Here is a 24,274-nt window from a genome sequence, read left to right on the forward strand (position 1 = left end):
ATTTAATAAATAAATAAATAAATTAAACTGCAAGGTGTTTTGCCTATTAGTGATTTTTTTTGCTTTTTAATTCAAGAGGTAAGAAATGGGATCCTGTGCAAGCTTGGTGAGAATGGATTGATCATTTGCATGCTTACTGAGTTCAGTGGGATTTACTCCCCTGCAATCATGCTTAGGATAGATGAAACTGACCACAAGGAATGAGGGGGAGGGGGAGGGGAGGAGAAAGACAGGTTTGATCATTTGAATGTTTGAGTTCAATGGGATTTATTGAGTTCAATGGGATAATGGTCAGGATAGGTAAAACTGACCATGGGGGAGGGGAGAGGAGAGGGAAGGAGAAAGAGAGGGGAGAGGGGAGTGGAGGGAGGGGGAGGGGAGGGGGAGGAGGGTATTGAGGGGGAGGGGCAAAGGAAAGGGCAGGTTTGATCATTTGCTTATTAAGTTCAATGGTATTTACTCCTGTGTAATCATGCTTAAGATAGGTAAAACTGACCAGGGGGAGGGGAGGGGCAAGAAGGAGGCAATAGGAGGGAGAAGGGAGGGTAGGTTTGATCAGTTGCATACTTTTTAAGTTCAGTGGGATTTATTTCTGTACAATCATGTTTGAGATTGGAAATGGACTGCCTTCAAGTTGATCCTGACTTATGGCGACCCTATGAATAGAGTTTTCATGGTAAACTGTATTCAAAAGTCGTTTTACCATTGCCTTCCTTTGAAGCTGAGAGGCAGTGACTGGCCCAAGGTCACCCAGTGACTTCATGGCTGTGTGGGGATTCGAACCTTGGTCTCCCAGGTCGTAATCCAACACTGACCTGGGGGAGCGGCAGGGTGGGAAGGGGAGGAGATTGGGTAGGTGGGCACTGGGCAGAGGGGAAGCCTCTTTCCTTTCCAAAAGCAAAACATTGTGAACAGTATAATTGCTTTTCAGTGTTTCCCCCACCTTTTTATTCTACAACAGGCACATGTAGCCTCCCACCAAAATTTAAACCAAAGCTGTCCCTGGCCACATCCACACCAGACCTTTATTTCACTTTGGACAGTCATGGCTTCTCTCAAAGAATCCTGGAAAGTGTAGTTAGTGAGGGGTGCTGAGAGTTGCTAGGAGATGCCCTGTTCCTCTCACAGACCTTCTCAATCAGAGCAGCTGAATGTTAAACCCCTCTGGCCACTGGAGCTCTGTCAGGGGAATAGGAGTCTCCTCTCATTACCCTTCACAAACTACACTTCCCAGGATTCTATGAGGGAAGCCATGACTGTCTCACGTGAAATCAAAGTCTGGTGTGGGTGTGGCCCCCTGATTAGCCAAGCCAAGCAGCCGTGAGTCTGGCTCTTAGAACACTGACCATTGGTTCTTACTGAGCATGCCCGACATTATCATTCAGTTCCAGCCAAAATTTCTTAAATTAATTAAAAATCAGCCAGGCATTTTTTTTAACGTTTAAACTGCAGAAGATGCAGGCCAGAGTATGCAGCAAGGTCAATAATAGGATTACAGGTACTCAGTGGTTTTTAATGAATTTCAAAAGATTATGAGAACTCTGAGAGAAAAAAGTCCAAAAGGGGTCTGGGTTTTTTCCTCTCTCTTAAACTTTGAAAACTCAATTCTTTCTGACTGTTTTGTTTATCGCCATGAAAATTTAAAGGGTTGTCAAGCAAGCATTTCTGAGTTCAGTACTATAAGTTTTGTAAGGTTTTGTTCTGAAATGAGCTTATGGGAAGCATGGCCAGCGCCAGACATGCCAGGGCCCTTGGGCACCAGCTTGCCCTGGACCTTGGCACGCATGTGTGCACACACACATACACGCGTGTGCACGCCCAGGGCCAGCCCCAGACATGCTGGAGCCCTTGGGCAAAAGTTTGCCCCAGGGTCTCCTTCTGCAATTCGCGCACAACGAGAGCTTCGGGACTCCACCATTCCCTTGTTTAACTTACCTTGTTCTGCAGTTGCGCACGCAGCAGTGCACTTAAGAAAGATGGTGGCTGAGGTTTCCCTAAGGAGCTGAAGCCTCTGCCACCATCTTGATTCATGGCAGGGATGCGAGCACGCAGCATGCATGCGTGCCATCAGCCAAGATGGGGGCAGAGGCTTCAGCCCCTTAGGAAAACCTCAGCTGCCATCTTTTTTAAGGGCACCGCTGCGTGCGCAACCGCAGAACAAGGTAAGTTAAGCAAGGGAATGGCAGAGCCCCGAAGCTCTTGCCATGCGATCCGTAGCAGCAATCCTGCTGTGAATCACAGAAGGGGAGCAGAGGGGCTTCTCAGGGGCCCTCGGGCCAGTGCCCCACATGGCCGCCCCTTGGAACCGGCCCTGATGGGAAGCATCAGAATGGCATGGGGGATCCATGCTGGCTATACTATACAGTCACTCCTGTGGTTGTATAATTAATGTGACTGCCGTGAGACACAGCAGCTTGTTGATCTTCATTCTCCTGACATTTTCCATTATTTCATTGTTGAGAATGAAAATTTCATTTTCTTGGGATGTTAAATATGTACCCATTGGTAAAGTAATTCTCTGATGCTTTTCTCTTATTTTCAGATTGGTACACAAAACAGTCTGGAACTTCTGGAAGACTCAAAGGCAGAGATTGTGGATGAGATTGCTACCAAGCTTGGCCTGAGGAAGGTAGCAAAACTGATTTGGGCTGGCATATTGGGGGGGGGGACTTCTGTGTTGAGCTGAAAGGAGTCCCATTGGGCACTAATGTCTGTTGAACCAAGGTTGGTAAATGTTTGGGATCCAGGTTGTTGGAAGCTAATAATGCCAGTCTTCCTTTGGCATGCAGGCTGTGCCGGAGGTTTTGAAGCCAGTGCAGCCTTTTCTGTGCCTGTTGCTTAGCCCTGAACCAACATGGAACTGAGTGGGAAGTGTGGGTTGGTGTATTTAAAGTGTTGCCAATGGCCTAAAGAAAATATAGATGTGGTCACATTTACACATCTTTTCTAATTCCTCAGTCTGCTCATCAGGCTTCTTCTTACCAACTGTGTATTATGAAGGCAAGTGAAACAGGAATTTTGGTTGAGCACCTTGAACTGTTCCCCAGCTGTGCTTTTCTGATATGATTAGGATAGGGCAAATTTTACCTTCTTGATGATTTTTCCTTTATCTGCAAACTGTCAGATATTTAATAGACGCATGAATTCTGGCACCATCTTTATGCAGATGCCTTTCAGATCCATACTTAATTTTCTTCCCTATATGAAGGCATTGCTTGTATTGCCAAAATAAAACAGAAAATACATTGATTTTTCTCCTAAAGGTTGACTATTTTAAAACCTCAGGTCAGTGAGTCATACAGGGCAGAATATTCATTAAATTTGAGTTTATATAGATATCTGTGTCTAAGACACAAAGCATTTTTGTTTGAATCTAGTCTTCATTTTACTATAGTTCTGCTAAGATTATTTTGCTATACAAATTACCACTATTCATATCTGTAAAGCATACCTAGTTTAGCTCAGGACGTTTATTGCATACAATATATGACAGCAGCATCTTATGGACAAGCTCTGAGTGCCTAAACAAAGAGCTTTAGGGAGATATTTGAATATGAATTTATATTTCAGAAACAGTTGAACTACTTCAGTGTGATCAAGTGGGATTCAGGAAATTTGAGATGGTTCCCTTTTAGATAAACTAGTATAGAAACTAGAGATCTTAAGAGCAGTTCTGTGAACTGTTTCAGACTCTCTAATGTGAACACAGACAAGTAAATGCATTTTTATGGGTAGAGGGAGAAGGAGGATCCCTTCAGTTTCCAAATCTTCCCATAAAGGGCCATAAAACTGCAGGTCTCTGCCAGTTGTTACTGCAAATATGTGAATTGTATTCAAATGTGTAAGTTATATTCAGATGAGCACTGCATAGCTAAGGGAGTAATTTCCTTCAGGCTCCTTTTGAGCAGGCTTGCTCTAAGAGATTCATCTAGCCAAGAACATTTTGTACTGGTGAGGAAGGACACCTTTAAAAAATGAGGTAGAAAAATAAAACAAGTATTTGTGTTTAAAGGTTGGCTGGATATTCACAGATCTAGTCTCAGAGGATACACGGAAGGGAACTGTCCGATATAGTCGCAACAAGGTAAGAATCATGCTTTTTTTGTCCTTGCTCTCTTTCATTTGCTGTTATTTTTATTACATCATAGATGCAGGTTTTGTCAAACAAAATCCTTCTGTAGAGAACAATGTGTGTAAATTTATGCCTTGCTGTTAAGGGTGGTTCTTGCTTATTGTAACTGGAATAATACATGAATTCAGTGGGAATTTAAAGGAGCCACAAATTACTTGAAATGGAGTTTTGTAGGGGTAGGATGTGGGGTGGTTTGGAATCTGTTTAGATTCTTAGATACATAGCAAAGATGCAGTACAAACTTGTAAACCGCTTAGAGATCTTGTTACAATCAAGTGGTATATACATTTTGTAAGATAAATGAATAAACTTTTTGTTGCCCATAAATAGGATTTCCCTAAAGTTCATCTTGCTTGGTTACTTAAATGTTCCAGCACTGTAAATACCATAATATCCCACCGTAACTTGCTCTTGTATCTATCTGAAGTTATGGGACTGCTTCTGTATACCTTCCTTGATCTTCAGGTTGAAGCTTTCTGTAGTTGTGATCACAGGAAGCAGGCTCTTGTTCTACAGTTTGTTTCACCCTAGCACATAGCAACATCCCACATATAGCACCATTGTTAATGTTCCTCTCTGCAGGCTAATGTCTGTCTAGTTTTCCTCTTGTCCTTCTGCATCCTGTTTTTGGACTCTGTATCTCATTTGTTGCCCTTTTCTGAACATTCTCCATCTTTTTATAGTGAATTCTCTCTACCAGCCACTATTCTGTGAGATAATCAAATAGCATAAGCTAGTAGTTTGCTTCCCTACTTTTTCTACAATGAAAATTGGGCAGAAATTAAAACAGCCTGTTTGCTATCAGTAAAATACATCTCATCGCATTCTGCATTTTATAGATTGATCGCACATTGGGGAAATTAACCTTTTCTGAGGAAGTTATTGACTGGGTTCTCCTTCAGCCCTAATTTTGCCACCTCCATTCTTTATATCTACCAGATGTAAGCATGAAGTCCGTAGACCATATGTGGGACTTGAGATACTCTTGCAAGATTTCAGGCAGCCTAAACATCTATGAATCTCAAAAACAATACATTTTTAGTTGTCATGGTTTTGGAGAGACCTCATAAACCCAAGTACTTAAAGGTTCAGCAACCAGATGCCAAATAAATTTGCCTGATTTATTTTTCATTTTAAAAATCTTGTTTAAAAGTTTGGGTTTCCTAGTATGCTAGGAATTGTTTGCTGAAACAAAAGCTTTACAGATTATAGTACCCCCGTGTCGTCATGATTTTCAGCATGGTCATCTGTGCTAGATCTTGAACTTACCGATCCATGCTTCATTTTAGAAAGTCCTCCTGGGTTCCCTTAAATGCTGTTCAATGTTATGGATTAACAGTATCATCTTTCCACCCTCTTTAGGACGCTTATTTCTTAAGTGCAGAAGAGTGCATCACAGCTGGGCATTTTCAGAATCAGCAGCCAAACATATGCCGCCTGTCTCCAGATGGTCAGTTTGGATCCAAATTTGTCACAGTTGTGGCTACAGGTAAAAAAAAAAAAGCAGTCTCTTTCTCAGTTGCTGAAGCGTTTCATTCCCTCCCCCCACCACCCTGCCCCCCCCGTTTGAGATAAAGCAACGCGTTTTTCAAAACACTGAGAAATATGAAATGAAACAGTGGTTCTGGCCATGAAGAGCCACTCACTGCATGTGCTTAGAAACCCTTCGCATACCTTTGCACAAAGGTCTAAAAAGGAGCGTGTGCACCAGGAACATTGGGGTTTGGGCTTGCATTTGTGCCTCTGCCCCTGTTCTCTGTTTTTAAACTCACACATGTTCAGCTGAATGTCTCAATGGGGCTTTAGTTGAAGAGGAAACCTCTCAAAAACACAAAGAACTTTATTTAGAACCAAGTCCCAAGTTTTAGTCTCTTGCAACCTGCAGTTTGAGTATAACACCATGCCTTGGATACCAATTGGTCATCCATTCACTGAAGCGGTGTGGCTTCTGCCAACTCCCCCTTTCATCTGCAACCCTCATGCCATTCCCAAGAGTTCTTTAAACTCCAGATTTTCTGGGGTTCATGGATCTGCAGAGGGAAGGAAGAGCCAGAAAAAAAAATCTGTGAATAGAACTCTGTTCCATTCATGGAAAGAAAGTTGGGATCCAAGGTCATTGTTTTAACTTTTGAATGTATGTCTGGTTAGTAATTAATATTTCCTTTAATCCTCATAAAAATGATGACCGTACTTCATGGTTTCTGTTAACACAGCATTTCACTCACTGTAGTAGTGACTCCAATCTGGTGACGTAGTGAGTAGAGCAGACAAATGAAAAAAGGATGTGGGGAGAGGGGAGAAATGCATTTGGATTTCAAAACAAGCAAAATTTAGAACTTGTGCCTTACATAGGCTGCAATCCTAACTCCACTTACCTGGGAGTAAGCCCCATTGAATTTAGTAAGCATGGTTAAATTTGTGCTGTCTCGCTCCTTTGTTGAATTGGATGCTTACCTATTTTAGTTTTGTGGGCTCTCTCCAATTAACAGAATTTTTAGATTCAGAAGTAAGGGTTTATTTCAGTTACTAATCTGATGACTTCTGGGTTGGAGATGTAGAATAGTTAATACAAGCAACGATGTTCAGATAATTGTGAGGAGAGGGAGGGATTATTTAACCTTTCTTTCTTGTTTCCCCTGCTCAAGCCCTCCCGTGTTCAGCTTCCTCCTGCTCTCCATCTCTCACTGTGTGGGCTGAAGGCTGGCTTACAGGCCATGGGAACTAGGGAGTACTGATTTGCTAGTGTGGAATAAAGTGCAGAATTCCAGTTTTCTCTTGATGCATGATTTCTTCTTAGGGCCAATTCACAGAACCCTTTTCACTTGATGAAATGTAGATTACATAATGTGCTGTCTGGAGCCGTGCTGACTAGAGTAACTAGATTGCTGATCTACCAGTGTCTAAGTGAAAAATATCACTTGAATTGTCGATTTGACAGTTGCTGTACTATTTTTTTGGTAGTCGTTATGTAACCCCTATTCTGCCTTGCAAAAAGTGTTATCCGAATTACCCCTAAGAAACTAAAGCGTTGCTGTTGTTATTATTTATGTTGTATCCCACTAAATCGTTGAACACGTGGAACCTTTTCTCCAAGTGCCAGTGAACTTCCCCCCTTTTGTGCCCCTGTGCGCCCCCCAAATCTGTGGGTTTCCCCCCCACCTCTGGAGCAGATTTGGGAGCAGTGCAAGGGGGGAGTAGAGGGAGGGGAAGATCCATTGTGCTTATGGAACTTGTTATCCATGCACAATTATTTAAATGGATATAATTTATCATGATTATATCCCACCTTTTCTCCAAGGAACTCAAGCTCACAAGAAGTTCGCCCTCATTCAATGTTATCCTTACAATAACCCTGTGAGGTAGGTTAAGCTGAGAAGCAGTGACTTATCCAAGATTCCCCAGTGGGCTTCATGGCTGAGTGGGTAATTCTGTAATCCCCAGTTTTATTTAGAAATTTTAACTTTCATAGTAGCAGCAAAGCTGTTGAATCTGTGATTCCTCAAATATTAATGGAAAATAGTCTTGAAACTTTAGTAGGGTTGCTTGAAATAACTGACAGCCAGTCCCAAAGTACAGTGACTAGTACCAAATTTGGTGTTCACTTAATTTGAAAATGCTTCTATTAATAATGTTAAACCATGTGATTTTGTACACACAAATCACAGTCAGTCAGTCTGCCTCCCCATTATGTTTTATGCTTGTGTGTACCGCTGGTGAATAAGTTGCACCTTTCCTCTATTTTGATCTTTGGTAAATGTCCTCTGCAAATGCCTTCTATGTGTGATATTTAATATAGTGATTTTTAAAAAAAGTATTACTTGCATATTCTTTCTTCTTGGATGATAGTCCATCAGATAGGCTTACTTACTTTATTGTTTACGGTCAGAAGAATTACATATAAACAAACAGATTGAATTATATACCTTATATATAAACAAACTTTTAAAAATTAATAAAATATAATCTAGTACGCTAGATGCATTAACCATCTGTTTCCTTATAGTACATGCTAAGACACAAATTTTTGCCGCTTTAAAAGTTATTTCATTTCTCAAATCTGAGAGAAGAAGGGAGGTATAAAATGTGTCAGATCTACTTGGTAAATTTTTGAAATTTGGAGCAATATAAAAGGAACGAATGTTTTTATAATTTGTACAATGTAACAGGACATGAGTGGTTGATTCAACCTCGCCCAATTGACATGGGCAGATGCAGTTGTCTGTTAAAATCAGAGGGGCTAGTCCTTGAGGTTTAAAATTTAGCTTGAGCCAAAAGCTTAATGTGTTTAGCCATGCTCATGCTTCAAAAGAAACCAGAGCAGATTCCAATCTGAGTAGGGTGTTAGGAATGCCACATGGGGCACCAAAAGTGGAACGTAGAAACTTGGACTGTATTGCCTCCAGGGAGCAAAAATCTTTATAAATTCATATCTGAGAACCATGGAGTAATTGAGCCAACATCTTGCCCTGGAAAACTTTGATGACAGAGGGAATATGGGAACCCCCTTTCAAAAAGAAAAATCTAAGAATAGCAGAAATAGTTCTTTGGGCATTCTCGGAAAGATGTTGTTTGAAAAACGATGCCCAGGTATTTGTATACCTTGACCTGTTCGATATCATGCCGATTGACCCTCCATCTATGCTTAGTATATCTTTTGGAAAAGTTCTTTTGATTTATTGTAAGCTCCTCCTCTGTACAGTATGCCATAAAGGCACGAAGAGCTCTCCTGAGTCCTACTTCTGAGTAAGATAAAATAACAGTGTCATCTGCATACAATAAGGCAGGAATGGGTCGATTTGCTAATTTGGGCCTGTGAAAGTCTGGATTTGTTAAGGTTGGAACTAGAGAGTTGATGTAAAAATTAAATAGTAAGGGGGGCCAGAATGCAGCCCTGTCTCACTCTCCTGTTCAGTGGAACCGAGGAGGACAGATGATCCTGCAGGTTGCACCTTACTGTAAGAGAATTATTTTTGTGCAAGGTACGAAATAATATTAATAGTCTGCGATCAAGAGAGGAGGCCTCCAGTTTTGCCCACAGCCTGTTCCGGGACATACTGTCAAATGCAGATTTAAAATTGTCAAAAGCTAAAAAAAAGAGAGCTCCATTAGGCCTACAGCTATATTTCCTAATCGGATGATGGAAGATCAGACATTGATCGGTGGTGGAGCAACTGGATCTAAAGGCTGCTTGCTCCCTGCCTAATATGTTTGCCCGATCAAGCCAGTCCCAAAGTTTCTACAACAGGTGCCTGGCATAGAGCTTGCTTACTGTACTAAGCAGACTAATTGGGTGGTAATTGGAGGGGTCATCCTTTGACCCATTCTGTATATTGGGATAATATTGGCCAGGCCCCAGTCTGTCAGTATTTGAGCTGACTGATCTATAAATGTAAAAAGTGAGGCCAGGACTGGGACCCACCAGTCTATATTTTTTTTTTAGCTCAGATGTAATACTGACGATCTCAGGAGCCTTCCCAGGTTTGAGTAGAATAACTAATTTTTTTATTTCTAATATCGAGACTGGCTGCCATGAAGGAGTGTCTGCCAGGTTGATAATTGAAGTTACTGCAGAATCTGGCCCTGCTGAGTAGAGGGCACTAAAGTGGGTTTCCCATGTCTTGGCAGACCGCAAACAAGTCATCCTAGGGGGATCTAGTTGAAGCCCGATCCCTACAATACGCCAAAAGAGAGAGGAATCATTGCTTCTAGCTGCCTGGATCAACTGGGTCCAGGCTTTGCTTAGTGTCTCTCTCTTTTTCTTTTTGATTAACTCCTTGTACCTTTTATTTGGTCTCTCTATATATGTATATTTAAAAAACCAAAACTCCTTGTCTCTCTTTCCGTCCCCCGCCTTCATCTTTCCTTCCCCCTGCATGGTTTGGAGCAAGAGTGGGTTAGTTTTAGGCCAAATCAGCCCACTGTTTGGCACCATGCTTGGGTGTTATTTTTGAAGTGTGTTCCTCCTATCTTCCTAACCCCAATGTCACATATGTGCATGAGGTGATGCAACATGGCGGCTGCTAGTTCCTCCTCCAGTAATATCGGCTAGACTGATGTAGTCATGGGACAGGAGCTTCAGGCTCTGCTAGCACAGTGCCTTTATTAGTAGAGGCTTTGCCCCCACTGACCCTGGCCCCAACGATTATGCCTGAGGACAGCTCTGTTTCTCACAGGGTTCAAAGAAAGTCTAAAGAGAGAGCCTCCAAGATCACCTCAGCCACGGCTCCTGCTTCTGAGCATGCCAAAACAAAGGTGATGGCTGCACGCCCATCCCCCATCTCAGAATGTGCCGCTGAAGGTGAATGCCGCACGCACCTGTAGACAAGTGTGCTATGTTGGAGTTGTTCATGAGGAGCCCTCTGGTTCAGCTGGAAACTTCCCCCTCTCCTGTGGCAGGAGGCATTCAGAAAAGCTTCTATCAGGATGTGAGTGCCAGCTCCAAGCTAATTACTTTGTTTAATTCTCCCACTGTCTCTTCGGAAGATGACTTTCAGAGCTTTGAAGAACATGCTTGGGGTATCCCTTCCCTTGGCTCCACCTAATACATTATCTACCTCTGTTACAACCTCAACCCTCCTAGCTGCCTCCCTTTCTTCAGAATGTTTCCCCCTCTGTCCTTGCCGCATGCCCAGCTTTTCAATTTATGCTTGAGGTTTTGCCTCGACTCAAGGAGGCACTGATAAGAACCTTGACATCAGAACTGCTGGCCATCCTCAAGGGATGCTCCAGGAATCAAGGCAGTGAGTTCTGCTGGTGCGGCCTGCTGCTGAGCCTGCTTCTAGCATTTTCTATTCAATAACTGCCAATCCTGAACAGCTTTCTCCAATGTGCACCATCGTTCCAAAGTCTCCAAAAGCTCACAATCTTTGTGCACGTCCTTATCTAGAGACTTGGTGAGTCACTCTTACTTGATGAGTCACTCTTTGGATGAAGATGATGCTCCATCTCATAAGTTTGCCTAGGGGTCACTTGTCTGATGCTGCAATCTGAAACACTCTGGACCCCTTCTTGAATTCTGAGTGTGATGAAAGAGAGTGGAGTGAAGGGTCAGAGGTAGAGGAAACTTCTTTGTTTCAAACTATCCATTTCTTGCTTCTCCTTTGCAAAACCTTAGCAGCATTGGATTTAAATTATGCTCCCAGTGAACCTCCACCTGCCCCATCAAAGAAGGCAGCAGTCTTAAAGGAGCCCAAGTTGTTAGCTGAGTTCATGCTGTTCCTTTTAAGATTACCAGTGGCGACTGGGATGCTTCTCTGCAGTCTAGGCAAATACCTTCTCTTGCCAATAAGTTTTATTCATAGGAGCCTTCCTTTATGGACACCTTGAAAGTCCTGGGCATGGATGGTCCAATTTCTGCTTTAGTTACCTGTTCTTTGCTTCTTAGAGAGGGGGATGCACAATTCAAAGATGCTTCTGAATGCTGATTTGATTATACTCTTTGCAAATCCTATGAGGCCAGTGCCTTGTCCATTCGGGCATCTTGCACAGCATTGTTTTTTTCTCGGACCTCAATGATCTGGCTAGATGATCTCTTGGGTGATTCTCATCAAAGTCCAGACAGGGTCTGGAAAATACTACTGAAGTTACACAGGGTAACAGCTTTTGTGGCGGACACTACCCTGAACACTATGCAATTTCCTGCTTGTTCCTTAGCTGCTGGAACTGTTGCCAGAAGAATACTGTAGCTTTGCTACTGGAATGCAGACATAGCTACCCATGTGAATCTGTTTACTGCTCCTATATGTGGAGTCAAACTCTTTGGGCAACAGGCCCTCAAAAATGTCCTGGTAGATCCAAAGCAGCAGCAGCAGCAAGTGTTGGCGATCTTCTAGTGCAATGAAAGGTTGTTTTGTAGGTATGCTCCCTATCAGTCTCCTTTTCAACCTTTCTGGTCTAGCAAGACCTTGGGTAGAGGCTGTGATTTTCACACCACCAAACAGCTTTGGGGCTGAAACCATTTCCCAGGCAGATCTCACAACCAGCCTGGGGGCAACTTTGTCTCTGCCTCTTCAGGATCCAAAGGCTGCAGAGTGCAACAACAGCAACGATATTGATGCCAGTGCTCCTCCAGTGGGGGATCAGCTCCTACAGTTTTCCATAACCTGGCAACATTTAACAATCAACAGGTGGGTCCTGGAGGTGATTCAAGATAGATGCAAAATAGAACTGCAGTGTCTTTCAGGAGACCACACAATATCTACTGCAAATTCAGACTATTGAGGCGGTGGAGCCCACAGGCTGGTTCTCTGGGGTCTACTCCACCTTTTTTGTCATGCCCCACTGTGGCAAGTCTTGGAGGGCCTTTTTGGACCTGAAATTTCTAAATTGGTTTGTTCATTACTGAAAGTTCAGGATGGAGCCCCTTTCATCCATCAGCGAAGCCCTGCAGCCTCTGGACTTCCTACCTTGATAGACTTGAAAGAAGCATATCCTCATATCCTGATCCCCTCTCAGCACAGGGCATATCTCCAATTTGTGTGTGGTCCTCATCACTTTCAGTATCAGGCAATGCCATTTGGCCTGTCTTTCACAGCAAGCGTCTTCATAAAGACTATGCTCACCCTGGTGCCGCATTTGCACTTCCAGGGTGTCCATATATATCCCTACCTGGATGACCTCTTGATTTGTTCAGACAGTGCAATGCAATTGGAGAGGGACATTTATCAAACTTGAGTCTTTGGCTTCTCATGGGTTCCTAATTGACAACAGCAAGAGCCATCTGGTTCCTGTTCAGAGGCTTCAACATCTGGGCACAATCTTGGACACCCAGAACTCTGATTTCTCTATTGCCAGAGCCGATAGTTATCATGGATGGAAACCTTCACAGATGGAGAACCCATTGCAGGTCAGAGGACAGACTCAGAGGTCCACCACAGTATCAACTAGCTAGAGCTCAGGGCAGCCAGAGTGGCCATTCAATACTTCATTTAAAGGTTCCAACTCTGTCAAGCCTTCCTCCATACAGACAACACAACTGCCAAAGCCCACATCATTCGACAGGAGGGGATACGATAGAGGTGCCTCTGGTACAAGGCCTCCCTGCTCTTTTGGTAGGCCGAAGTCCATCTGAAATCTGTTCTGTCGAAGCATCTCATTGGCGACCTGAACATGACTGTGGGTTGGCTCAGTTGACAGCAGTTTTTCCTGGGAGAGTGGATGCTTAATCTGGGGGTGTTCGCAAAGATCCAACTTCATTTGTTGGAGAATTTTCTATTTCTCCTGTGGGATCTTTGCTGGGGGTCCTTTAAATAATCTATAACACAGGCTTAAAGCAAAAAGATAGGCCTTTATTTGATAGACAAGTATATGCAAGGAGTCCCCCAGAAATTTAAGAGGGACTGTAAAGAAGTATGGTGTGCACAGATCTTTATAGATCTTACAACATGTGACAATGGTTTAACCAATCCCCCAAGTTCCTTGTAATAGTTCTTTCCTCTTGAAATATTTCCAACAATCCAGATAACTTTATTAAAATGAAGTCATGGGGATGGGGGGACGGGGTGGGGGAGTCGCAGTAGTCTATTGTGATTCCATCTCTATGACCAGGTGCCCTCTACTGCAAATTGCGGGACTCGAGTGTCTTTATTTAAAGCTCTGCGGGCGGGACAAAATAGCGATTCTGCTGGTGTATCGTCCTCCCCGCTGCCCAGCAGTCCCCTTATCCGGGCTCTCCAAGTTGATCTCCGGGCTGATATTGGAGTTTCCCAGGCTGTTAGTTTTGGGTGACTTCAATATCCACGCGGAGTCCCCACTTTATGGAGATGCCCGAGACTTTATGGCGGCCATGACAACTATGGGGCTGTCTCAACTAATAACAGGCCCTACTCATGCAGCTGGTCACACCCTCGATCTTGCTTTTTATGTGGGACAGGATGATAACGATCCAGGAGTGGTAGATTTTTCTATAGCTCCGTTGTCATGGACGGATCATTACCTGGTCAGCTTTAGACTAACTGCGACTCATACCCAACGCGGGGAGAAGGGACCCATTAGAATGGTCCACCCCAGGAGACTGATGGATCCAGTTGGTTTCCTGTCAGCTCTTGTGGAATTCCCTGTCTCCCAAGTAAGTGATTCTGTCAACACACTGGTCAAATTCTGGAACAGTTCAATGACCAGGGCCATTGACACAATCGCTCCTGAGCGTCCCCTTGTGCGTTCCAGAGCAAAATCGGCCCTTTGGTTTTCCAGTGAACTGATGGCGATGAAACGCACTCGTCGGGGTCTAGAGCGATGATGGTGGAAAACTCGGAACGAATCTGACCGACTTGTCGTTAAAGAATTCTCGAAAACTTACTCGACTACAAGACGATCTACGCAAAAGGCCTTTTTTACGGCTTCTATCTCATCAGCCGTTAACCAGCCGGCTGAACTATTCCAAATGGTTAAAAATTTGCTTAACCCTGTTTATCCTGAGGACAACGTGGATTTGTCTCCAACCCGTTGTCAAGAATTTGCCTTTTATTTTGCGAATAAGGTCGATCAGATCCGCTCTGACTTAGAAGCCAATTTTAATGCAGTCTCTAAGGATGTACCTTCGGCCTCTGTCTGTCCAATTAAGATGGATTCCTTTCAACTTGCTCAACCTGGAGATATAGACAGCCTCCTTGGAGGAATGAGACCTACCACCTGTCCGCTTGATCCTTGCCCCTCCTGGATCATTAAACAAGCCAGAGGGGGGCTGGCTGAATGGGTCTGTGGAGTAGTCAATGCCTCTCTTGAACAAGGCTCCCTGCCGGGATGTCTGAAAGAGGCGTTTGTGAGACCATTACTGAAAAAACCCTCCTTAGACCCATTATGTTTGGGTAATTATCGACCAGTATCCAACTTACCTTTCTTAAGTAAAATAGTGGAGTGGGTGGTGACTAGTCAACTTCAACGGTTCCTAGTGGATACGGATTATCTTGATCCATTCCAATCTGGTTTCAGACCTGGCCACGGGACCTTAACGGCTTTGGTCGCCTTGGTGGATGACCTTTGAAGGGAATTAGACAGGGGGAGTGTGTCCCTGTTGGTTCTCCTGGATCTCTCGACGGCCTTTGATACCATCGACCATGGTATCCTTCTGGATCGCCTATCCAGGATGGGGCTTCAGGGTACTGTTTTATGTTGGCTCCGCTCCTTCCTGGAGGGTCGAACCCAGAAGGTAATACTCGGAGACTCCTGCTCAGCCCCCTGGCCTTTGACCTGCGGGGTTCTACAGGGCTCTATTTTGTCTCCTTTGTTATTTAACATCTATATGAAGCCGCTGGGTGAGGTCATCCGGAGGTTTGGAGTTCGTTACCATCAATATGCAGATGACATCGAGCTTTATTTCTCCTTCCCCCCTGATGCCAAGGAAGCTGTTCGACCCCTGAACCAGTGCCTGTCCTCAGTGATGGATTGGATGAAGGTGAACAAGTTGAAATTAAATCCAGACAAGACAGAAATGCTCTTTGTCAGTTGTAGGGCTAAACTAGAAAGGTGGAATGTACCTGTGTTAGACGGGGTTACACTCCCCCTGAAGACTCAAGCCTGCAGCTTGGGTGTGCTTCTGGACTCGGCTTTGAACCTGGAAGCTCAAGTTTCTTCTGTGTCCAGGAGCGCTTTTGCCCAGTTAAGACTGGTTCGCCAGCTGCGCCCGTTTTTAGAGATGTCTGATCTGACAAAGGTAACTCACGACTTAGTTACATCCCAGCTTGACTACTGCAACGCACTCTACATGGGGCTGCCTTTGAAGACAGTTCGGAAGCTTAAATTGGTTCAACGTGCAGCAGTAAGAATGCTGACAGGGGCTGACATTCGTGCCCATACAACCCCCCTGTTGCAACAGCTTCACTGGTTGCCGATTTGCTTCCGGACTCAATTCAAGGTGCTGGTGTTGGCCTTTAAAGCCCTTCACGGCCTGGGCCCTGTCTATCTGTCCGATCGGTTGTCTTCTTATGAACCTCCCTCCCCCCCGTTCTCTCAGGTCCTCCGATAATTCGTTCCTTAGGATACCTTCATCCACACAAGTTCATCTTTCAGGAACCAGAGACAGGGCATTCTCTGTTATCGCCCCTGGACTCTGGAATTCCTTGCCAATAGAGGTCCGGTCGGCCTCCTTGCTTCCGGCATTCCGTCACCAGGTCAAGACGTTTCTTTTCCGTCTCACATTTAACCTGGACTGAGGAATAGGAAATCTCTTGACCATGAGAGACTATGGAGTAATGATGTTGTTTATTTTACTGTATATAGTTTTACTATTTTAACCTTATCTTATAAGTTTGTATTTATGGTTGTATGTCTTGTTTTTATAAGGTATTTTTGTCTATGTTCTTTTATTATAGAGTTGTTCGCCGCTCTGAGCTTTCCAGGAAGATAGAGCGGCATAGAAATGTTTTAAATAAATAAATAAATTTATAATCAAGTAGATACCTCCCATCCCCATTGTATTCATTGATGTCAATCTGTCCCCTTGGCTGATATTACCACTATTCTGCTGTCATATATTACTGATGATCTTGTACAGTTCTGAAACCAATATGTACCATTACATTTCATTCTACCATGGCTCCTGACCAGTCAAGCTGGTCAGGAATATCTCTTAGGACATAACAGCATGTTCCTTGGGTGATTGGCTCTCCTTAGAATAACTGGCAGTTTCTATAAAATTATATACATCATACACATCATGCTATTTTAAAAAGAATATCAAGCCAAAATTCTATCTCTTTTTCACCTAGATTTCCATTATAAAGATTTTCCGTTAGCTGAAGCCATAATATCAGAAACCTGGTTTTCAAGATCACATAGTAAAAAGTATATTGGTCAAGAGAAACAATACTAAATAAATGATCTGCTGTCACGCATTTAGCCATTTTGCACCGAAAGATGCTCAGGAATTTTGTAGCAGGGTGAGCTTAACCCTTTTTCTGCTTGGTACACGCAGGCCTGCTTTTAATGCCTGCTGTGTGTGACAAAGGGAAAGAAACCCATTTATCAGTTTTCAAGGGCCCATATCGCTTGGGGCCAGGGCCCCTTAAGGGGTTCTCCATCACATTTCAGTCAAGTCTTGGGGGGCCTGTTTGCCTCTCCAGCCAAACAGCAGGTTCCTCGTCTCTTCACTCAGTTAAAGGTGGTGGATGTGCTATCAGTCTCTGGCCCTTGGGGCTTCTGTATGCTTTTCCGCCAATGCCCCTCATAGCTCAAATTCTGAGGAAAATTCAGTAGGAACTGATCTTGTTAGCTCTTTCTGGCAGTGCCACCCCTGGTTCTCTGAACTATTCAGAGTGTTGTCAGTTGCTTCATGGATGTTCCACCTCAACCAGTTCTTCTATCCCAGGGTCCAGTGTGGCATCCAGATCCAACCTGGTTGGGGTTGACCGTCTGGCACTTGAGTGGTGCTATTTGAGGAAATTGGGTCTCTCTCCTGCACTGACTGACCCTATCTTAGTGTCCTGCCGCCCATCTACAGAAAGTATCTACCACTCTACATGGAAGAGCTTTATCACTTGGTGTTCCGGAAAGAAGCCAAAAGCCCTCCAAGGTCAAAACAGCTCATGTTCTTAGTTTTCTTTGGGATGGTTTCCATATGGGTCTTGAGATGAACACCTTGTGTTGACAGGTCTCTGCGCTCTCAGTTCTTTCCCTTTATTCATCACAAGCTATTGGTTCCTAACCTCTGGTCACATGTCTTCTGAAGGGGGTGATGGTACCATGTCCTCCAGTATTATACAGATATCTCTCTTAGAATCTTCACAAAGTATTTACTGCCCTTCAGTGACCTCATTTTGATCTCTGCTCAGTTCCTCTTCAATTTCTTTTGTTTAAAGCCCTTTTCTTGGTGGTGATCACTTCTGCTAAGCACATTTCTGAGTTGAATGTATTAGCTGTTGCGAAACACCTTTGCATTTTTTGCATAGATGCTTCATTTGTGCCCAGTGAAGTCATCTTTTCATAGTCGGCATAAGTTGATTTTGCCCAAATCTTATTCATCCTCACGAGAAGGCATGGCATGGCATTAATCGCATAAAGGACTTCATATTGCCTGACTCTCTTTTTGTATCTTTTCATCCTGGTTCCCTGGGGAAGAAACTTTTCAATTTATCCTTGTCCTGCTGGTTGAGAACTTTTATTAAGTTAGCATATGAAGTTTTACACGTATCTGTTCCACAGAACATCACTGCTCATTCAACTAGGTCAGCAACTACTTCAGTCACTTTTTCATTTAATGCTCCCTTGCTGGAAATTTGCAGGGCAGCAACCTGGGCCTCGGCCAACAGATTTACTAACCATTATAAGATGGATACTTCTGCCTCGGCCAAGGCTGCTTTTGGCAGGTGGGTGCTACAATATGTAGTCATGTGGTGATGCGCAGCCAACTCACCATTACCCTCCCTATTTTGTATGCTTTGATACATCCCACTTGATGGACTGTTATCCACAGAGATGGGAACTTTGGCCTTACCTGAAATAATTTTCTCCTAGATGATAGTCATCAAGGTCCACCCTTTGTGGTTTTGGGTGGCTCAGTTGCAGCGTTATCCTTGTGTTTTTTTCTCTTGCAATTGTTATTGTTTTTACATACTTTTTATTGATGTTTTTAACATTGTTAATAAGAGAAGAGAGAGTAGGTCTCTTTTTTGCTATTTGTTTTTCTTTTTCTGTATTGTTTGTTTTTTGTTGGTGTGCACAAGCTCTTGTGTTTTCTCAACCTTTTGACTCACCATGAAATTGACTGGGGTCATGTGAACAAGGTGACCTTCTCCCTCAGAATACTGAATTTCCTGCCTGTGGATGCTAGGTGGCAGACACAGCCCACTTGATGGACTATTATCCCGGAGAATATCCTTGCAGATGAGGACCAAAGTCCTCACTTTCTGTCATAAACTTGCTTTTCCATCCCAACTGGTTCAGCTGTATAGCATGGAGATGTCATACAGCTTTGCTGGCCTCATTATGGGAAAAGGTACAAAAAGGTTATTCCTCTAGATATGCAATGACTAGTGGCTATATCTGTCTGATCCTGGATAGGCATATGTTGAAGAGTTGCAGAGGAGTAGTTGCGACTAATAACTATCCATGTTGCTCATTGCTTACACGCACAAGAAAAGTCTGTGCCACAGTATAAAAATCACAATGGAATGGTCTGTCAGCCAACCCAATAAAACATTTATAAAACCACATATGGAAGAAAATGCCTGTGCCTGTGTATTATATCCAGGGGTTTATATGACTTCTAAAAATCTTCTTTATATGGATCCATCTTTTGAGAGTAGTTCACCATTTGAAGTCCTTAAGTCAAGACAGACTGTTAGGAAGAGTCTGCTGTATGTGAGCTAGAACCTCTGGATTTGATGCGCTTACATTATCAGCTCAGTGACATCATACCAGTTGTGAGTATGCTACAACCTGTGTACATACAACTTCTTCCTCTTGAGTTGCTTAAAGGTAACTTCTTTTCCAGGTGGTCCTGACAACCAAGTCCACTTTGAAGGCTACCAGGTATCCAACCAATGCATGGCTCTAGTTCGCGATGAGTGCTTGTTGCCATGCCGTGATGCTCCAGAGCTTGGCTATGCAAAGGAATCCAGCAGTGAACAATATGTGCCTGATGTGTTCTATAAGGCAAGTATTGATAACCTTCACCTCCACCCACATGTGGCCCTTGACCTTTTCCAGGAATAGCAGTAAGGGAGGGGGATATGGTTCATTCTCTGCTTTTCTGTAAGGTTACAAAATAACAGCTGCAAGCCATGGGGTAGCCCTTACCCTAATACTTAAGGGCTGGAATTCTCTTCTGCCCTTGGGAGGGTGCTTAGTCTTCTCTTGGAATGGCCTAATTGTTGGAAGCCTAGGCTGATGGTTTCTCATGCCCAAACTAGCTGTCAAAGTAACAGGTGCATTTGTTGTTTTTCATATCTCTCTGGGTTAAGGCAGTGCAACTCTGCATGAGCAATAGTCCTCCTGGCCTTCTGGCTCTGGAGAGAATTGTCTGGCCTGCCCCATGAATTGGAAGAAGTTGCTACTGAGCAATATTTCCTATCTACACTGACACATTTGTCTTGTGTTGTTCACAGTGATGCATTTCAGAATTATGCTGCCTACTTTTGGAGAGCCATCTAAGTCAGTATTCTACCAAGCCTTTGTTTTGGTGTTGCCTCTATCAGGTCCACAGTGAAATCTCTGAACCTGAAAGTTAAGGGGCTCATCAGAGGGGTAACAGTAAGCTATTGATTGAGTATAAACTGGAACATGCATTCTTGCATCCACAGCCTACAAACGGTAGTTCAGCAATATGTATAGAAATACATGTTTGCAATAGTTTCTTCTACAAACTCAATTTTTCTGAAAGTCCTATCATACTCCAGATCCTGTTTAGCTACATTGTGCCTTCCAGCAAGCCCTCTGAATTAATGATGCTGCTTGTGTTTGGCAGTAGCTACTTCAACCCCTCTGTAGATTTCTAATTCCTAACTAAGTTTACTTTTTCCTGTACCCAGTTATGCTTAGGTGAGATGTTCAGTGAAGCAAAATGATGTAGCAATAAAAGCTGAAGGTTTCTGTCCGTCTGTGAAAATAGTTTTTGCCGTGTGGGGTATGTTTATAAGATGCCTGGTGAGCAGCATCAGTTGCTGTAGAGTGGCAAAATGGAAAACAAGGATTTGGAGAGGGTGAACTTTGTTGTGGGGAAAGAAGTAGGTAGGGGCTGTGAGTAAAGAACTATGTAAGAAAAGTCATGGATAGATCCCAAAGATTAGACAAAAGGAACATACAAATAATTCCTTTGTTCTATTACTATAAGCAATCAACATTTTAAAAAACCTCATTATGAAAATGTTTAAGATATCTGCCTTATATGCTATGGTTCAAAAAATAGAAAATTGGAGATATTTTCAGTACTTTACTTTTGGTGTGTGTGTGCTTCCTAAACCAGAAAATTCTGCTGTAGACTTTGGAAAGCTGAAATTAGATTTAAAAATGTATGTTTAGGATCATGCTTTGTTATTCTCTCCCCAAGTTGTCAACGTTTGACTAGCAGTAATTCGTACACACAGCTGGCACCCGATACACAAAATGTTGTTGATGGCGCAGCAGACCTGGTGGCATTTCAGAATGGGAGCTTTCTGAGGCCTTGGCTATCAGTCTCATTTATGTTTACTTACACTGTATGAAGTCATCAAGTATAGGATTCACTGATTCACTTACACTTTTCAATCCTGCAGTTGCAGAAATTTCCAGCTATGGCTTGTAGCTCAGAATAACATTGCATCTCAGAAATTCTCCCTTCATTGAATACAATCTACCCATCACCTGATCACTGAGCCTTTAAAAATTTGGTCTCCTTGGAAATATACTTTGGCATTTCAGGCAGGTGTTTAAATACTGCTTAGGCCAGTGTCTAAGTCACTGGAACAAACCTTGCCATTGCTGCATTCCTCTAAGAACCTTCTGAACGGTGGTGGGAATGGAACGGCATGTGGTATGAGAAAGTTGTGTTTGGCTATTTTCCTTTGTACTTTAATGTTGCTCATTTTACCTGTCACTAAAAGCTGTGGATGTCATAGAACAGATAGCTCAAGCAGTCCCTGTTCCATGCAATTCATGATCCCATTATGCTGAGCTTAGTCTCAGGCTACTGTGGAGAAGCGCACTACTGCTATCCACACTTCTGTTTCTCTGGATTCTTTCTGGGTCCATTAAGAGTGAGCAAGAAACCAGACTAGGGACTCTACCAGGTAAACCTTTAAGCTGCTTCAGACTTATTTATTTTTATAACTCAGGACCTGTCATTATCCTTTCTATCAAATGTTTCTGATTCATTAACTTGTTTTGACATATGTAGTAATCCTGTGCACTTGGTGTTGTAGTTTTCCATCTCCCACTCTTCCTTTGTATTTGCAACATCACAAAATCACTGGAGAGTTTAGCAAATTCTGTGTTCAAGAACCATTTGGGTCTTGAGAAATGTGAAAGACCTAGTATTAGACAATGCTTTGTCACAGGTTTCGTGTGTGCAAGCTTCACAACAGATTGTTATCGCATTGTCTTGGTGCCAGAACGTTGGCCCTGTTGGAATGTGAAGCAGGCTAAGAATGCAACACTGTAGTCATCAAGTAGTGCCTGGCTTATTTTATTTGGCTAGTGATACTTCTGTACTTTCACTTCCTGCCCTGTACAATAGGGAAGTGTTACTGTATATGCCATATGATTTATGACAGCTTTAAATATTGGGCACAGATTGCAGTCACCTTTTATATAGAGTCCCAAAATTAGAGAGCTGCACCAATTCGAAGAAAACTCAGGCAGAAAACATCCAAAGGTTCTGTGAGAAAAATGCTTTCTTTTTTGAAGCCCATCCAATACATTTTGAACTTTTCATTCTGTCAAGGTTATTTTACCCTTTCCTTCAAAAAAACAGGTTATCTTTCTTTATGTGCTATCCTTGCCTCTTTACTATTAACATATAATACTCAGCACCCCATTCTAGGAGATGGAGGAATGTGTTTTGTTCCATCCTAGAGGCTGAGCTAAGGGAGGTGGCTGTCATGAAGTGTTTGTTCAAAACATGTCCAGAACAGGGAGAAGTAAGTGAGCTACTTAGACTAAATTATTTACAGGCGTAAAGGCTTTCAAAGGTTAGTCTCTTGGCAGCCTGCTACTACAAACCAGCACAACTACTCTTCCACAAAATAAGGAAAGATCCGCATTGGAGAGTCTTAGAGAGTAGTATATATGGGTAGCACTCACATGAAAGAGCTTTTAGAAATTTGTGGGATATGCCCCAAAAGCCAATGTTTGTTTAATGTGGAGTGCATTTATCTCAAAAGGTTAGCAGCAGTTTAAATACAGCAGAAACTATTGAATCCCTGTATCATCTAGCTGGGTAGGAGAACAGATGCTCTTTAAGCTTCTGGAGGCATAGAATAGGTGATGTATGTAAAATTAGGGAGACTTGAAGCAGTGCCTATATGAAAACCTGCTCATTGCATAAGGTATGTGGTCCTAGTATATTGTTTTTTTACCTTTGGAAAACAGTTTCCAGAAATTTGTCTGAATTGGTAGTGCTGGAAAAATTAGCCCATGTTGGGATCAGAGTCACACAGCTAGGAAAAATTGCTGAGAGCATTACTGGCTGCAGGACCTCCGTGAGCAAAAAGAACATAAGAACATAAGAAGAGCCTGCTGGATCAGGCCAGTGGCCCATCTAGTCCAGCATCCTGTTCTCACAGTGGCCAACCAGGTGCCTGGGGGAAGCCTGCAAGCAGGACCCGAGTGCAAGAACACTCTCCCCTCCTGAGGCTTCCGGCAACTGGTTTTCAGAAGCATGCTGCCTCTGACTAGGGTGGCACAGCACAGCCATCACGGCTAGTAGCCATTGATAGCCCTGTCCTCCATGAATTTGTCTAATCTTCTTTTAAAGCCGTCCAAGCTGGTGGCCATTACTGCATCTTGCAGTAAAGGGAAAATAACAGGCCTCTCTTGAGCCATCCTTTGTGGTGTGCATCAGTGCATGGTGTGGGACAGGGCCAGAAGCTGTTGCACCCATGACAACGTGTTCCAGCAATTTCTTGTTCCCATGAGGACCAGTATGACTAATCCATGTCTTCAATATTTCAAAACAGGAAAACCAACAGTGCCAGGTTTGCTCCAGCTTAATGAAGCCAGGCATTTTTATGATGCCTCTGGCAGTGACAGTCCTTTATGTCTTTACCACTCCCTTAATTTTGGCCCCTTAAAAACTAAGTCAGCATTGGCAGCAAAGCTTTGTAAATGGATGCTGAAATTCAACTGTTGTAAAGGCCTGGAGGATTATCCTAGTGTAAACATTAGGAGTTTTAAAGACCAGAACAATTGCAGAGGGAAGGAAACCCACCCGTCCCAAGGGAATAAAATCTGGAACAGAGCGCCGGATTATTGTTATCATCATCATCATCATCATAGTTATTTTCATGTATGGATTATTTAGAAGAATGAAGCATGTAGAATTGATTTCACAATACAATAAAAGCTTATATAAAACAAGTGCATATATAAAAATAATTAAAAACAATTACATGTATAAAAGCAAATCCAGTACAGATACCAACTGGGATAAAAAATCTCCACTTAGAAGGCTTGCTGAAAGATGAAAGTCTTCAACACGCATCGAAAAGACAATAGCGATGGCACCTGTCTGTT

The 24,274-nt window shown here is 43.1% G+C and overlaps 1 protein-coding gene across 4 annotated transcripts in view; it reads left to right on the forward strand.

Annotated features, from left to right (window-relative positions):
- Positions 1–24,274, forward strand: part of NPLOC4 (NPL4 homolog, ubiquitin recognition factor) — a 106,424-nt gene that overhangs the window by 51,175 nt on the left and 30,975 nt on the right. For all 4 annotated transcript variants that reach the window (XM_061615720.1, XM_061615721.1, XM_061615722.1 and 1 more), the window contains 4 exons: positions 2,543–2,629; positions 4,013–4,084; positions 5,495–5,621; positions 19,560–19,720. In XM_061615720.1, coding sequence (XP_061471704.1) covers positions 2,543–2,629; positions 4,013–4,084; positions 5,495–5,621; positions 19,560–19,720 — 447 coding nt within the window. The remainder of the gene's footprint in view (positions 1–2,542; positions 2,630–4,012; positions 4,085–5,494; positions 5,622–19,559; positions 19,721–24,274) is intronic.

This window comes from Rhineura floridana, chromosome 3, assembly GCF_030035675.1.
Source record: "Rhineura floridana isolate rRhiFlo1 chromosome 3, rRhiFlo1.hap2, whole genome shotgun sequence".
NCBI classification, from domain to species: Eukaryota; Metazoa; Chordata; class Lepidosauria; order Squamata; family Rhineuridae; genus Rhineura; species Rhineura floridana.